Genomic DNA, 18,011 nt, shown 5'->3' with positions numbered 1-18,011 from the left:
GAGACCCCAGCCTGTACCACGGACAGGCACGAGTCACACTTAGGCCCCCATCTCACCAACTCCCCATTGGACCAATCTATAGTGGGGTTATGTAGTCGGAGCCAAGGCAACCCTAGTACCACCTCAGCAGGTAGGTTCTCCAGGACTAGAAGCGAACATCTCTCTGAGTGGCACACACCCACGGTTAGAGAAATCTCCGAGGTACATAAGCTCATCGTACCACCAATAAGAGGAGTAGCATCAATAGCCATGACATGGATAGGAGTTGGTAAGGCAAACATAGGAATACCCAATCTTACAGCATACTCAGAGTCAATAAAGCTAGCCGCTGAGCCAGAATCAATAAAGGCCTTAACCGGCCATTTATCTACTCCCAGAGAAATCGTAATGGGTACCGAAAGCTTACATTTAGAAAATTCAGGGTGTACCTGGTCTTTAGGTTGCCTTGCCTTAGGAGACTTGACAGAGAGGACCTTCTTAGGACACTGGTTGATCCAATGGTCAGAATCTCCACAGTAAAAGCATTCTCCACGTCTGCGGCGAAGATTCCCTCGGGTCATGCCAACCTGCATGGGTTCCTCGGTGGAGACCTCAGCATTGTCTCTGGGATAGGCCTCTGGCTGGACCACCATCTGGGAAGAGAACTGTTGTTCCTGTCGTCTCTCTCTAACCCGTCGGTCAAGTCGGACAACAAGGGTCATCATCTCCTCTAAGGTCTCTGGAAGTTGATAACTGACCAGAAGATCCTTTAATTTATCAGACAGACCTGACCTGAACTGACTCTTCAGGGCTGGTTCGTTCCATCCTGAGGGGACACACCACCTTCTGAATTGGGTGCAATAATCCTCCGCTGGTAAATTGCCCTGAACCAGTGCCTTTAGAGCCGTCTCGGCTACTAGAGTCCTGTCTGGTTCATCATAGAGGGTACCTAGGGCCTGAAAGAACCCCTCCACAGAATATAAACAACTGGCGCCAGCAGGTAAAGAGAACGCCCAGTCCTGGGGATCACCCTGTAATCGGGAAATGATAATGCCCACGCGTTGACTCTCGGGGGCCAGAGGACACGGGGCGCAAACGGAAGTAAAGTTTGCAACTCTCCTTAAAAGAGAGAAACTTCTTCCGGTCTCCAGAAAAGGTTTCTGGGAGCTTAATCTGGGGCTCAAAATGCGGACTGGAGGCCTGAGGAGTGGAAGAGCCTTGCCCTAACTCAAAAGAGCTGAGTTTTTCCCCTAACTCCTGCACCATCTGCGTCAGATTAGAGACATAGTCAGTCAGGGTCACCAGAGGATTCATAATACAATGGTTATTGGGCCTGTTAATCTGTAACGGTCGCGTACACACTTACCCCTGGCCCTGCCTACTTGCCTCGCGAGTCCTAATGACAGGGGACAACTGGACGGCAATCCCAAACTTGGAGTAAGTGCAGGGATGACAGACAGGCAAACAACAGGACATGAACGGACCGAGTCAATACCAGGAAAGCTGCAAAGTACAAATGGAGCAAGCAGAGAATTGTCAGGAGAAGCCGGGGTCTTAAATACCAGGAGAGCAGAGAAGTACAAGAGGAGTCCTAAGAGAGTAGTCAGGTGGGAGTCGAGGTCACAATACCAGGATGGATGCGCAGTACAGGAGGATCAGGCAAAAGGATGGTCAAGTAACAGGATCAGGTAAGTATTCAGCAGTCCAACAAATAGCCAGGAACCTAGAAATTAACAGGCAACCTGTAGCCAGCAGGCTGCCTGTATTTATAGTGGGGAGTGAGGGTCATGTGACGTGGCCAGCGTCACATGACCGACAGACCAACCAGTCGAGCACCGAGTGATCAGCTCGGCGCTCAAGGCAGACTTAGGAGCAAGGAGCCACCCAGCTAGTAAAGCCGCCCTGGGAATAAGGTCAAACACAGAACCTCATTCCAAAAGCTAAGCAACAGTTCTGCGGGCAATGGGGGACCGAGTGCACCTTCGGAACCCTGTGACAGTAACCCTGTACATTAACCGCCCAGTCATAGCTATCATCCAGCCATTTCTCAGTTATTCCCACTATGTCATAGTCCTCCTCACACATCACTAATTCCAGTTTTATTAGTCAGGCTTCTGGCATTAGTATACATACAGTACAGACCAAAAGTTTGGACACACTTTCTCATTCAAAGCGTTTTCTTTATTTTCATGACTATGAAGGCATCAAAACTATGAATTTACACATGTGGAATTATATACATAACAAACAAGTGTGAAACAACTGAAAATATGTCATATTCTAGGTTCTTCAAAGTAGCCACCTTTTGCTTTGATTACTGCTTTGCACACTCTTGGCATTCTCTTGATGAGCTTCAAGAGGTAGTTACCTGAAATGGTCTTCCAACAGTCTTGAAGGAGTTCCCAGAGATGCTTAGCACTTGTTGGCCCTTTTGCCTTCACTCTGCGGTCCAGCTCACCCCAAACCATCTCGATTGGGTTCAGGTCCGGTGACTGTGGAGGCCAGGTCATCTGGCGCAGCACCCCATCAGTGGCGTCTCTAGCTTTCAAATTTTGGGTGGGCACACTGGGGGCCAGGACAAAAGTAGGGGGGGCAGCTATAACAACGATACATTTACACAAGTACGCTTAGAAATGCTGCAATACTTTACCCAATACCTAAAACCGCAACAGGGAAGAAAAGTCCAGCTGTCTGTGGATGACACTTTTATAGAGAGGGGGATCTGTGGATGACACTGATATGGGGGGGATCTGTGGATGCCACATACCGTATATAGCATCTTATGCTATATGTGTCATCCACAGATCCACCCCATGACAGTGTCATCCCCATTTCCCCCTCCATAACAGTGTCATCCACAGATCTCCCTCCCCGCCTCTCACAGGAGTTTACATATCTAAAATAAAATAAACATATTTCACATGAAAACTTAGTTACTTGGCTTGGCCCTTGGGGATCTCGGACGCCACTTCAACACTTTGGCCGGGGGGCTCGGCGGAGCTGATGTTGTGCTTTATCCTAATGAGAAAGATTTCATAATAAGGATTTGGAGAAGGGGCAGAAGGATAGCAGAGCAGAGAGAGGCTGGTGCTGCTACTAGGGGGCTCATACCATGGGGGAGTAATAAAGCCCCCCCCCCCAGTAGAAATAATTCTCCTTATAATGTGCAAAACATACCCCCTTATGCCCCCAGTTGAGCTAATGTCCCCCATAATGTGCCAGTATAAAATACCCCTATATAGTGCCCCAGTAAATGCCTCCATAGTGCACGTCTCCCCCCTTCCTGCTAGTGCCCCCCATAATGTACCAGTATAAAATGCCCCATATATCGTGCCCCAGTAGATGCCCTCAGTGTCCCCCATAATTTGCAAGTATAAAATACCCCTTTATAGTGCCCCCCGTAGATGACTCCATAGTACTCCTGTCTCCCCTTCTCCATAGTACCCGCCATAATGTGTCCCAGTATAAAATGCTACTGTACAGAGCCCTCCATATAAAACACCCCTTCTTTGTGGCCTCAGTAAATGCCCCTATAGTGCCCACCAATAATGTGCCAGTAATAAGTGCCCTCAATAACGTGCCACTGCCAGTAACAAGAGCCCCCCAATGTGCCAGTAATAAGCCCCCATCACGTGCCAGTAACAAGAGCCCCCATCACGTGCCAGTAACAAGAGCCCCCATCACGTGCCAGTAATAAGCCCCCCATTACGTGCTAGTAATAAGCCCCCCATCACGTGCCAGTAATAAGCTCCCCATCACGTGCCAGTAATAAGCCCCTCAATGTGCCAGTAATAAGCCCCCCATCACGTGCCAGTAATAAGCCCCCATTACGTGCTAGTAATAAGCCCCCCCATTACGTGCCAGTAATAAGCCCCCCATTACGTGCCAGTATTAAGCCCCCCCATCATGTGCCAGTATTAAGCCCCCCCATGTTCCAGTATTAAGCCCCCCCATCATGTGCCAGTATTAAGCCCCCCATCGTGCCAGTATTAGGCCCCCCCCCATCATGTGCCAGTATTAAGTCCCCCCCATCATCATGTGCCAGTATTAAGTCCCCCCCCATTGTAATAAGCCCCCCCATTGTAATAAGCCCCCCCATTCTAATAAGTACCCCAATGTGCCAGTAACACTATTGTAAAAAAAATAAAAATAAAACACTTATACTTACCTCAGTGTCAGCGATGCGATGCAGACTCTTCCTGTGTCCCGCACTGTAAGGCTCAGGCGGCGCGATGACGTCATCGCTCCGCCTGCGCCGGCCTCTGATAGGCTGCCGGCCTAGTGCCTGCAGCCTATCAGAGGAAGGGGAAGGGACATGCCTCTCCCTCCCCTGCACCTCCGCTGGCACAGGCACAGATTACAATGGAGATGAGCGCAATGGAAGCGCTCATCTCCTTGTGCCCGGCGGCGGCAGCGGCTCACTTAGGAGGGGGGGGGCATTTTAGTTGGGGGGCACATGGGGGGGCACAGCATGATGTAGGGGGGGCCGTGGCCCCCTCTGCCCCCCCCCCCCTGGCGACACCACTGCACCCCATCACTCTCCTTCATGGTCAAATAGCCCTTACTTTCAAAGTTTTCCCAATTTTTCGGCTGACTGACTGACCTTCATTTCTTAAAGTAATGATGGCCACTCATTTTTCTTTACTTAGCTGCTTTCTTCTTGTCATAATACAAATTCTAACAGTCTATTCAGTAGGACTATCAGCTGTGTATCCACCTGACTTCTCCTCAACGCAACTGATGGTCCCAACCCCATTTATAAGGCAAGAAATCCCACTTATTAAACCTGTGATTAAATGGCCAAAGAGAAAAGGGGAGAAGGCGCTCATAGGTGGTGGTAGACAAGATATGTTGTTATTTGTTCCTAGCCAGGGTGAGTGGTTGCTACTCACCTTGGTTAGGCTGTACTTTTGGTAGTGCAGTTCTGGTGGAGGTAAAATCGTGGGGTGATGTGGGTGGGTGCAGCCGGTTGTCGTCCAAGTTGACCATGGGCGGGAGCCAAGCCGCCACTTTGGTGCGAATTGTGGTGTATGGGGAGGGGGCTCGTCTGCACTGGGTTCATGCAGTGAGCGGGTGGACACAAGGCGCAGTTCACAACCCAGTTGAGGATACGAAGTATTTTTTCATTTTTTGATTAGCAAAGACGACGCGTTTCGGGGTACGCAGACCCATTTATCAAGTCTAAAAAGAACAACACAAAATTTGATGGTATAATATGTATAAAAATACAATTAAAAATTAAAATGAGTGTAAATATATATATATAAAAATATGAATGAACGGGTCCATAAGTATAAATGGACGAATCAGTGGGTAAAATAATTTTGTTTGGTTAAAACAAAGACGAGAAAGTTGTATATGCATAAATATAAATATAAATAGATATAAGCTTGCGTATAGAGCGTGTAAAATGATATAATAATAATATAATAATAAGGGATAAATACATATATGCAAACGGATGTGAATTTCTTCAAATCTAAAAGACAAATGTATTTCCGGATGGGTATGTGAGTATGTCAGAGATACTGTGTATGGGTCATATATTGTATAATAAGTACCTGTATCCTTGTCACCGTAGGCTAATTGGAGGTCACTCTTGTTGGAGATCCCTTATTTGGGGGGTGTACGGCGGTCCGCACTGCTGTGATGGGTAATAAAGTGATGTTTAGTAGGGTGGCGTTTACATATAGAAATGGGAGGGACAGAGTCAGCAAGGGGTTCCTGTATAGGAGAGGGTGGATGAGAGAATGTAATTCTACTGGTTGGACTATGTTTCATGGTTGGTTGGATGGTTCAGGTGGGAATTAGTTCCTGGGGGACGTGGATGGGTCTCAGGTATGGGGAGAGTTACTGTGGGTGATGTAAGGCATGGATCCGGGTTTGGTGCAGAATGCAGATAGGCACTGGGCAGTGAATGGCTAACAGTGATGGTCTGTTTGGGATGTGGGGGGTGGCAGTGGTTGCTGGGTGGCGGTGACGTGATGTATAGAGATGGAAGGGACAGGATCAGCAAGAGGTTCCTATACAGTGAAGGGTTGGTGAGAGAAAGTGATTCTACTGGTTGGGCTGTGTAGCATGGTATGTATGATGCAGGTGGGAGTAGTAAGCTGGGGTGCGTGAATGGGTAGCAGGTTGGGGAGAGTAACTGTGAGTGATACAAGGCTAGGATCCGGGCTGGGTGCAGATTGCAATAGGCAATGAGCAGTGGACAATAATGTGGGGGATAGCAGTAGTTACCTTGGTAATGCGGCCGGTGAGTGTCCTCCAGTGGTAGCGCTTCTGCACGTGTAGCCAGTGGTGTGCAGAAGCGCGCTCTATCCAGTGGTTATGAGGGCGGGGGGGGGCGTGGCCGGGGCGTGTGTGGTGGGCGGTGATCACTGTTGGTGGAGGGAGGACTGTGTACGCTGGAGCGGGGGGCGGGGCTTGGCACGGTGGGCGGAGCGGTGGACGTGGTGGGGAGCCGGACCTGAGTGCCTGGGTATGTGTTGTGGTGGTGGGCGGGGCGGCGTTGCGGTGCAACAGCGGGCTGGAGGGGGTGTGGCTGAGGTCCATAGGAGCCGGTGGTGGGGGCAGGCGTGGAGGGCATGGGAGGAGCGGGGCATGTTGCTAGGGACGCAGCCGGGTTGTTCAGACTATGGAATGGGTGTATGGCCTGCCGTGTGAGGGGCTGGTGGATGCCGATGTTGGGGTGTGTATATGTCCTGGGGGAGGGAGGGGGGGGGGGAAATTCGGCTGGTGTATAGGTGGATGGGGGTAGGAGTCTGTGTGACTGGCCGGCCATAGGTGGGCGTGATGGGGGTACTGGAGTGGTGGGAGGGGACTTGTGTAAGGAGGATGGCTAGGGGTGGTGGTGGGTGCTGTAGGGTGTGGAGGGGAGGTAAGGGGGTGTGGATGTGGATGAAATGTGTGGTGTGATGAGCGTATTGGGGTATTGCTTGGATGTGTTGGAGTGACTGGAACGGGGATGGGGACGCGGACCAATTGGTTGGTGTGGGGGGGCTGTGTACAAGGTGGACTGGAAGTCCGGATGGAGGGTCCCGCTGGGAAGGAAGTTGGATGAGGGGCCGAGTGTCAGCAGGACGGTGGGTCCTGGGGTCAGACCGAGTGTCTAGTTGTGTTATGGAGGCGTGGGAGAGTGTGGAACTGGAGTAGAGGGGGGCGGGGTGGGACATGATAGCGTGGGTGCTAAAAACACTGTGTTTCTATGCTCTCGTTTAGTCCATTGGGTTCAAGTGTGTGGAGCTTGAATATCCAAAACATCTCACGTCTTTGGAGGGTCCTGTATCTGTCTGGACAATGGGCCTCAATGTGTTCTATGGGGGTGATGGATAGTTTGGAGGGGTCCTGGTTGTGAGTAGCCAGGAAGTGTCTGGAGACGCTATGTTTTAGGTATCCCTTGGTGATGTTGGATCTATGTTTGTTGATACGTTCCCTTAGGGCCTGGATTGTCCTGCCAACGTACTGTAAACCGCAATCGCACTCCAATAAGTAAATCACGTATGATGTTGCACAGTTGATGAAATTCTTTATTTTGAAGTCTTCGCCAGTAGTTTTGCTCCTAAAGGTCTGTGTTTTGTTAGAAATGTTGGTACAGCATTTACACAGAGTGTGGCCACATCTGAAGCTGCCAACAGGGGCAGGGGTCCCACTGATAGTATTGAGTGAGGCTGTTTTTTTCTTTTTCAGTTTGCTTGGGGCCAGGATGTTTTTTAGCGACTTTGCTTTTCTGAATGTGATTTGTGGTCTCTGTGGTATGTTGGGTTTGAGGTATGGATCATTAGTTAAAATGTGCCAGTGCTTCATCAGGATCTTCCTTAAGGTTTCGTGGTTAGTGTTGTAGGTGGTGATCAGTGATGTTTTGTACGGATTTGTAGTTTCTGTTTCTTTTGGTTTGGTTTTGATCATCAGGCATTCGTCTTGACTTAGGTTGTTTGCCTGGGAGAAAGCGTTCTCAACGATCTTACTCGGGTATCCTTTGTTCATAAATCTGTTCTGTAGGATCTTGCTTTGGGTAATGAAGTCCTCTTTGGTAGAACAGTTCCTCCTTATTCGTTTAAATTGGCTGTATGGAATGTTGTTCTTCCATTTTCTGTAGTGCGCGCTCCTAAAGTCCAGATAGTTGTTTCCGTCCACTTTTTTGAAGAAGGTTTTGGTTTGGATATTTTCATTGCAGGGGAATAGGAGTAGATCCAGGTATTCGATTGAAGTGGTTGAGATGTTGGCTGTGAAGGTGAGGTTCCAGGTGTTGGTGTTGAGGTGTGTAATGAATGCTTCTGCCTCTTTATTGCTTCCTCCCCAGATTATGATGAGGTCGTCGATGTATCGTTTGTAGAAGATGATCATGTCGTTCCAGTTGTGATTATTGTAGATTAGTTGTTCTTCAAAACGTCCCATGTAGAGGTTAGCGTAACTCGGCGCGAAACGCGTCCCCATAGCAGTCCCCTTCTGCTGTTTATACAGACAGTTTTCGAAGTTGAACACATTGTGGGTTAGGATGAAACGGATGGCGTCTGTGATGAATGTCTTATGTTCTGAAGAGAGTTGGTTATCCGTATCTAGATAATATTGAGATGTAGTGATACCTGCTTCGTGCGGAATGTTTGAGTATAGGGATGCTACGTCTAGTGTCATCCAGCGGTACGAGGGGTTCCATTTGATATCCTTTAGTAAGGAAATAAGTTGGGCGGAATCTCTAAGGTGTGAACGGAGGTTAGTGACATGCTTCTGTAAGAAAAGGTCGACGTAGTGTGAGAGGTTACTAGTCAGGGAGTTGATCCCTGATATGATGGGTCTTCCTGGCGGGTTTTTGATGTTTTTGTGGACTTTTGGTAAGTGGTAAAATGTTGTATCATTTTACACGCTCTATACGCAAGCTTATATCTATTTATATTTATATTTATGCATATACAACTTTCTCGTCTTTGTTTTAACCAAACAAAATTATTTTACCCACTGATTCGTCCATTTATACTTATGGACCCGTTCATTCATATTTTTATATATATATTTACACTCATTTTAATTTTTAATTGTATTTTTATACATATTATACCATCAAATTTTGTGTTGTTCTTTTTAGACTTGATAAAGGGGTCTGAGTACCCCGAAACGCGTCGTCTTTGCTAATCAAAAAATAAAAAATACTTCGTATCCTCAACTGGGTTGTGAACTGCGCCTTGTGTCCACCCGCTCACTGCATGAACCCAGTGCAGACGAGCCCCCTCCCCATACACCACTTATTAAACCTGACAGGGCACACCTGTGAAGTGAAAACCATTTCAGGGGACTACTTCTTGAAGCTCATCAAGAGAATGCCAAGAGTGTGCAAAGCAGTAATCAAAGCAAAAGGTGGCTACTTTGAAGAACCTAGAATATGACATATTTTCAGTTGTTTCACACTTGTTTGTTATGTATATAATTCCACATGTGTTAATTCATAGTTTTGATGCCTTCATAGTCATGAAAATAAAGAAAACTCTTTGAATGAGAAGGTGTGTCCAAACTTTTGGTCTGTACTGTATGTATACTAATGCCAGAAGCCTGACTAATAAAACTGGAATTAGTGATGTGTGAGGAGGACTATGACATAGTGGGAATAACTGAGAAATGGCTGGATGATAGCTATGACTGGGCGGTTAATGTACAGGGTTACAGTCTGTTTAGAAAGAATCGCCAAAACCGGAAAGGGGGAGGGGTCTGCCTTTATGTAAAGTCCTGTCTAAAGCCCACACTTCAGTGTGAATCTACAATTTTTTATAGTCATGAAAATAAAGAAAACTCTTTGAATGAGAAGGTGTGTCCAAACTTTTGGTCTGTACTGTACATTTAAGAGGTTTATGTATATTTTTTACCCTACACATTTCCTTCTGAACTGTTCTAGTCCCTCCTTCAATTTCTCCCCCAGTCCCACTACCTTGCCCCTGGTCTCTATCTGCACTATCTTCCCATCCTATAACGTAATTACCCTCCCCCCAGTCCCTAGTTTAAACACTCCTCCAACCTTCTAGCCTTCTTTCTCCCCCAACACAGCTGACCCTTCCCTATTGAGGTGCAGCCCATCCCTACGATAGAGCCTGTAGCCAACAGAGAAGTTGGCCCCGTTCTCCAGGAACCCAAACCCCTCCTTCCTACACCAGTTCTTGAGCCACTTGTTTACCTCCCTAATCTCCCGCTGCCTTTCTTGTGTGGCTCGTGGTACAGGTAGCATTTTGGAAAACACTACCTTGCCCTAAGCTTGTGACCTAAATCTTTAAAATCATTTTTAAGGACGCTCCACCTACCTCTAAATTCTTCCGCCATGTCTAAATATGGCCTAAAGGGAGCAAGTTCAGTCTCAGTGCCTAGGGCAGCAGGGGTTGTAAATATGGCCTTGCTGAGGCCTATGCATGGATGGACTGGGAATTTAAAGTGGCCCCGTTTTGTAGTTGGGTCCAAACTCATGGAAGGCAGGGCCGACACAACTAGGCAAGGCCAGCGATACCATATTGCAGCATTTTTTACCACCCAAACAAAGCCAAATACCACAGTCCATCACAAAATACTGCCCCAGCAGCACAAAAACTTCCACTGGCGGCTGTGAGGAGGGTTAAGGCGGCGCCCTGGGCATCGCCCCAGCAGGAAATTTCCCTCTAAGATCTATGGCCAATCCGCCCCTGGGCCTATGATATCTTATATGAAGCATAGCAATCACAATTATGAATAGTAAAAATGTCATCTCTAAGAGCTGAGTGCTCCAGATAAACAGATATCAATCTACCTGACCTATCCACCAGGTTTCTTCTATGCTGAGTACTGGCTTCTGTGCATTGGGACTGAAGCATATTTCGTGGCTCTTTCTTTATCCTGGCTCATTGATTTACTGCGCATCTCAGAACAATATGATATTTCATGATGCTAGAGTCTGCATAGAGGACATGACAGATGGAGCTGTTCCATATGCATGATGATCTTTATGCTCAGTTTGGAAAAAAAGATAAATGATCCATGTTATTCATGTATGTCAGACATGCAGAAGAATTACAAGTGTAATAACTCTAACCTGCATAAAGGACTTTTGTGGCACAGTATACTGATGGTAGCCTTAACATATATGTTGTCAGACTTGATCTAATGACATAGTATTAATGTTTCATCAGAGCTGCCCTCCAGTTACTAGAAGTCAATAGGGGTCATACATTTTATGCCCATTTAAACAGTGGAAACTTTCCCTTTGGTTCCACCAAATACAATTCCAGATAAGCTGCTTTGTGACATTGTAGGCTATGTTCCATTTATTTTCCATAGATTATAGCACATACATATTCATATACATATCCTGCAGTGCATTAGCATGGTTATATGCATCGCTCCGGCCAATGACTGGCTTCAGCGGAGATGTGGCGACAAGAACAACGTCCCCTCTGAAGGCAGTTATTGGCTGGAGAGGTTTATGAGACTATGCTCATACACTGTCGTAATAAAACAGTGCGGAGACAGGAGAATGGACACAACAGAGGCAGTGCGGGGAACCAGTGCAGCATGCAGCAGGTAAGTACGAATCTTTGGTTTCGGGTGTCAGGCTAAAAAATCATTATTACTGGAAAAGCCATTTAAAGGGATTGTCTGGTGGGATAATATTTTTTTATAATTTGAGTAGAACATTACTGGCTGACGTGGATCACTAAAATGCCCAGTGATTGGCCGAGCAGGCATTTCCTTCTTTTCTTGTGTGTCAAACTGGGCTCAGGAAGCAGAGACCAGCTGAATGGCGCGGCGAGGTGACTAATGCTTATCTTTTTAACCCCTTCTTCCCATTATATAAAGAAATGTATCGCCTTTAACATCACCCAGCATGCTAGAGAAACTTTAACCATTCACCGCCCCCAGTTGGGTTGACTATCTTATTTCCTATGCTAAGGTCAGTTTTTATAGGCAACCAATAAATTTTTTGTATGCTTTTTAGATTTTGGGAGGAAACCCAAACAAGCATGGGGAGAACATAGAATCTCCTTTCAGGTGTTAAGTCTGTTACAGAAAAAAATAACCTGTTTTATTTCAGACCAGCGAGATGAAGAATTGCCAACACTTCTGCACTTCTCTGCAAAATATGGGTTGAAAAAATTGACAGCTCTCCTTCTCACTTGCCCCGGAGCTTTACAGGCATACAGCGTGGCTAATAAAGACGGCCACTTCCCAAACAACATTGCAGAAAAATATGGCTACGTGGACCTGCGGCAATTTATAGATGAATATGTGGTGAGTATTCTCTACATTAAAGCATTAGTTTAGTTTTTTTTTTATTGTGAGCTTCATATTTCGAATATCGCTGTCTAGCTAAATCAGATGTTGCATCTCATATGACTTCAACAGTTTGGCAAAGATGAGACATTATTATGCAGGAGTCAGATTCATTGGGTAATATACATATGTTCCCGGGAAACATTCAGTGTCACTTACTCCTACGCACGTATTGATATGGCTATGACTGATACATCATGCAGCCTGGAGCCTACATTTACAAAAGGCATACCACTTTCCAAGTTTTCTCTGTTAGGCCTCATGGACACAACCGTGTCCACATTGCGGTCCTCAAGATATGGATCTGCACAATATGGACACCTCCTGTGTGCAATGCACATTTTTTTCACTCCCATTACTAGAAATTACGATTCTTGTCGGCAATATAGACAAGAATAGGATATGTTTGTAGTTTTTTTTGCGGACCCATAGAATAAAGGTGCCCTGATGAGACACAAAATACAATGTGCATGAGGCCTTAAACTGTAATCTAATAGTGGAGGCTGGGAATGGAGACATATATGGCCTTATCTTTACATTTGACATAATGATGCAATAGATATCATAACCCAGAACATACAGATCTGAGCGTCAGGACTGTTTAGTGCTTTAGCAATAGTCCCTCAAAGTAAATCTGTCACTAAATACCTCTCAATGGGAGACCCTTGTCAGCTGAATCGAATGGTTTGTGGCCGGATTACAGAGAAAACAGAATTTTAATAATATGCAAATTCGCCCCCTGGGTGCAAAAGGGGAGTTACTGTTGCACCCAGAGGCTCCGCTTACTTTCCTACAGGCCAAGCCCTCAACCCTTTGACTGACAAGACCAGACGGTGAATACGTAATCACGCCTGGCCATGAAGTCTCACGCTGCGCTTCAGTGTTTCGCACAGTACAGAAGTGCCCCGGCCGGTGGAATATTCAGTACTGGACCCCACATCAACCATGGTTGTACTGCGCTGTCTGTAGGAGTGTCAGTTATTTAGTGACTGATCCCCTTTAATGCAAGCCTGATGTATAACACACTGTGTAACGAGATACGTACCATATCCTACAATTAGGGATTGATTTCAAACATATAAAATGTAACCTGAATTTTGTAAAAATTTGTGTTGCATTGGAATCAGAATTTTGGAGATTCGATTGATTTTTGGGTTTTGGTGAATGGGAAAAAGGTAGAAGAGAGTGACGGAGATGGGCAGAGAGAGAGAGAGAATAATAAAGAGATCCAAGATAGAAATATATAAGTCATAGAGTGTCATACACACGTTTTCAGCCCAATTGGAGCACGTTCAATTCCTGTACAATCTATTCGCACCTGAATCTAACCAACCTGAGCAATTCACCTTTCGTTACCAATAATTTTTATCAGAGATACCATAGAGAGATTTCAGCCACAAAACCTTCCTCACTTGCTTATCATGTAGGACGAGTCCTTACCTGACCTTCCCCATCTCAGCTTAGAACAAGTCCCATGCAATATGATCAAGCTGTACGTTGGGTTGCCTAGGTTGTATGCTATCAAATTACAGTATGTAAGATTACATTTCTCCTGCGTCATGCAGGTGCTGCTTGGAATGTGTATTATAAAGCCCCATTCACAGTTGCTTTTGGAATTAGCCGGATCAGGCTACTGGAGCTCACTGTATCTGCATTGCCGGATACAACCATGTGCCCCCAGATCCCCATTGGCTTTAATGGGATCTGGCATAGATTTCGACGCTTTCCAGCATATATGCTGGGAATTGGCCAGGCAAAAATGTTGTGTGCAGCATTTTTTGTCTGGCCAAATCCCAGCATGTTTGCCGCGGAGCATCCAGATTTCCGCCGGATACCATTATAGTCAAAGGGGATCCAGTGGTGCATGGTCTTATCCGGCAATGCGGATATGGTGAGCTCCCAAGATTGGACATCAGCATCTGAGCGGTGGGGATCTGACACCCGGGACCACGCGATCAGTTGTTTGAGAAGGCTCCGGTGCTCCTTTGGGCCTTCTCAAACATCAACTCAATAGGTCAATAGGTCATCAGTTACTAAAAGTTGGATAACTCCATTAAGGACATATACTACCTGAAAACATGGCAGAACCCTTAGGGTGCCTTCACATGTGGAGAAAAATCCACCAGAAAATCCACAGGTGCAAATTTGTGCAGATTTTGCAAATTTTTATGCACGTATTAAATGCTTTAGAAAAGCCGCAACAATTATTTATGCGGCAGAATGTTATTCTGCAGTGGAACAGGCATGGGGGACATGTTTATGCTGTGTATTTTCTGGCTGATTTTTACACCACGTGCAAATGGGTCCTTAGTGAAAGGTTTCATTACATTCAGTTGAGCTACCTACCTACAAGGCATTGTGCTTGGTTTAACTGGAAATTTCCTGGTGACACACCGCCTTAGACAACCTAACTTTTGGAAGTAAATATAAATGTATTGCATTTTATATTTTATATAATAAAGGAAACAGCTGACATGCTGAGAAGCCATATCAAAGAGGAACTAATGTATGGGGAGGAAGATGAAAGTATATATGAGCCGATGGCGAACCTGTCCACTGATATCCTAATGAAATACATGCTGCAGCCTGATATGGAGCTATATTTACCTATGAAAGGTGCAGAGAGTCCACATGACACTGAAACGTGTAAGTGATTATTATGTTGGTTTGCTTGACATTATACATTTTCATGGTAAAAAAAAATTCACTGTATAACACAAAATACAAGTAACACAGGCAGATAAGATTAAAAACCTAGAAACAGAAGAATGCAGTAAAAGACCACATAGCCCATCTGGTCTGCTCTTATACAGAATAAGGTCCCAACTTCTGGTTAAAGAGGACCTTTCACCACTTCTGACATGCATGTTCTAATAGCTTCATGCATTCATGTAGTAACAATTCTGGAGCATCTATTCTTATGGCTCTATGTTATACCATAAGGACAATCACAATACATTAGGAAGTGTAGGTCAGATTGGGAACTTAAAGTGTCCCTGGAAAAAAAACTAAAAGTGGCCCCAAGTTGTAGGCGAGTCTAAATTGATAGAAGGCAGGGCAACAATAGTAGGCAGGGCCAACACAAGCCACAAGTAGGCAGGGCCAACAGAAGTAGGTGTGGCCTGCAATACTGTAGTGCAGCACAAAATATACCCTAGCAAAACCGAATAGCACAGTGCAACATAAAATACCGCCTTGTCACCATACTGAGGACAGTGATACAGTTGAATTCTAGAGGGCACCTGTGTCTGCGGGTCAAGTGCACAAGTATCTGATGCTCCCAAATTAATTAAAGTTAAAAGGGTTATCCCATGATTAATGTAAAAAATAAAAATCAGACATCCTATAGCCCTGTACTAAACACTAAACCCCTTTAACTGAACTTTATTTTTACCACCGAGATGTGGCTGCTATGGTCTTGTTACATTCCACAAGCAAATGGCAAACACTTTATGGTTACCAGTAGCTCATCAGCCAGGGAAAATCTATCATTTTAGACAGTACAATATTGTATGTTCCTTGTCCTCTTTGTTCTAGCGTCTGGTTCAGAGACTCGTGCTAGAGATGTTTACTTTGAATCTGGTCCATTCGGTCAGTGTTTGTAGACTGAAAGTGGTAGAATAAATGCCCAGGGCCAGGATTGTGCTTGAGATGCCAGTTATGCCTACTGCTGCCTTTAATAACAACTGTGACTCAAAGCCTAATCGTCTGAATGAGTCACTTATTTATTTGCCGTTAGCAATGTTTTCCTATGTACTACTTGAAAGACCACACCTGTACCGCAATAGCAGTGGTGCTACACTATACGGTAATATATTAGGGTGGGGTGCACAGAAACAGTAGGGGAAATTTATCAAAACTGGTGCCAAGGAAAACTGGCTTAGTTGCCTCTATCAACCAATCAGATTCCACCTTTCATTCTTCAAAGATAATTTGGAAGATGAGAGCATTAATCTGGTTGGATGCTATGGGCAACTAAGTCAGTTTCCCATTGCACCAGTTTTGATAAATCTCCCCCAGTGTGTTTGAAAACCTGGTACTTTTAATGGCATTTTTATGCAGGGCTTGCGTTTCTACATAGTAAAGTATGAACCCCTCTGACGTCGCTTCCTCTTTAAAGGGTTATGGGAAAAATACAATGGTACAAAAAATGCCATTTAAAAAAGCCTCACACATCCCAAATGGATGTCTTTTGGACAAAAACTGTGAAAAGCTATTGGAAAATACCACACCCACATCATGATGCAATTTTTTTTAAAAAAAGGCCACTACCTATGTAATATTCCCTATAGAATTCCATGCAACATTGGGTGCTGAGGATTTTTTTTGCCTATAAGTACTCAAAAAAAAAAAAAAAGCCACAAACATCTCAGAAACACCCCCCAAAAAATATGTGTGACCAGCCTGTTTCCTATTTAATTATGATGTATGTGACTCAAGTTAAATAAGACACTAAACCTATAAATGAATGATAAAAGCAAAGAGAAGACAAAGTTACCATCATTTGTCAGTCTGCAGGGTTTTCTCCATGTTCCTGAAATTGTCTTGTAGAAATGAATCTGTTGTTGATTTTTTGGGCTGGTAAATGGACTTAAAGGGCATCTGTCAGCAGATTTGTACCTATGACACTGGCTGACCTGTTACATGGGCACTTGGCAGCTAAAGGCATCTGTGTTGGTCCCGTGTTCATATTTGCCTGCATTGCTGAGAAACATAATGTTTTAATATATGCAAATGAGCCTCTAGGTGCAATGGGGGTGTTGCCATTACACCTATAGGCTCAGCTCTCTCTGAAACTGCCGCGTCCCCTCCACTTTGATTGGCAGGGCCAGGCATGATCTCGATTTCACTGCCTGGTCCTGTCAATCAAAATGGAGAGGGCACGGCAGTTGCAGAGAGAGCAGCGCCCCCATTGCTTGTAGAGGCTCATTTGCATATAATAAAACTTAATTTTTCTCAGCAATGCAGACACATTTTAACATGGGACCAGCACTGATGCCTTTAGCTGCCAAGCACGTATGTAACAGGTCAGCCAGTGTCATGGGTGCAAATCTGCTGGTCAGGGCTAAAAGAAGCCCTGTAAATCATTACAGAGCAAAGAGCATGATGGGATTGGTTAGCAAACCCAGCAGGAAGTTGATAAAAACAGGAAGTTCTGCATGTAAACATCCTGCCAGAATTCAGTGAAGCTGAGAAAAGGGGATTTCCTATTGACATGAAACACAGCTTTATGGGGCAAAAATGTGCAATTTTGGGATAATCTGCGCAGATAATTTTTTTTCCGGATTGCGGAACCGTTCAAGTGGCAATCCGGGCACGGCCAAGCAATGGCCGTGTGAATCAGCCCTAAATGAGAGGAAGAGATAAAGGAAGGAATAGCTAGCAATAGCTTCTTTTTATGTTTATGCATTTTTTTATGTCTAGTGTTCCTTTAAATCCTTCCAGATACTGAAATGCTACAAATTAGTAAAGATAATATTATGTCAACGGAAACCCAGTCTCCTCAAGAGACAGACTCAGCACTACGTAGAATCCTAGAAGGTAAGCTATAGAAAAGTTATGTTTTTTTCTTTTTGTCTACCCCTGTGGAATCTTATGCCCATCATTCACGATTCTTAATTGAAGGTTACCCCTCTGCCCATTATTAGACTCACATTCAGACATAACAGAATTTAAGATAGCACATTTCTGCGATGCGGCGATATATTGGAGAGCTGCATGATATGAATGTACAGTAGATGTAGTTTGTAATT

The 18,011-nt window shown here is 45.1% G+C and overlaps 1 protein-coding gene across 4 annotated transcripts in view; it reads left to right on the top strand.

The window, feature by feature from the left end:
- The window catches only part of PIK3AP1 (phosphoinositide-3-kinase adaptor protein 1), a 130,289-nt gene that overhangs the window by 76,810 nt on the left and 35,468 nt on the right, over nucleotides 1-18,011 (top strand). For all 4 annotated transcript variants that reach the window (XM_040437484.1, XM_040437485.1, XM_040437483.1 and 1 more), the window contains 3 exons: nucleotides 12,020-12,216; nucleotides 14,721-14,904; nucleotides 17,704-17,799. In XM_040437484.1, coding sequence (XP_040293418.1) covers nucleotides 12,020-12,216; nucleotides 14,721-14,904; nucleotides 17,704-17,799 — 477 coding nt within the window. The remainder of the gene's footprint in view (nucleotides 1-12,019; nucleotides 12,217-14,720; nucleotides 14,905-17,703; nucleotides 17,800-18,011) is intronic.

This window comes from Bufo bufo, chromosome 6 (assembly GCF_905171765.1).
Source record: "Bufo bufo chromosome 6, aBufBuf1.1, whole genome shotgun sequence".
Classification (NCBI taxonomy): Eukaryota; Metazoa; Chordata; class Amphibia; order Anura; family Bufonidae; genus Bufo; species Bufo bufo.
This window is presented reverse-complemented; position numbering and strand designations above follow the sequence as displayed.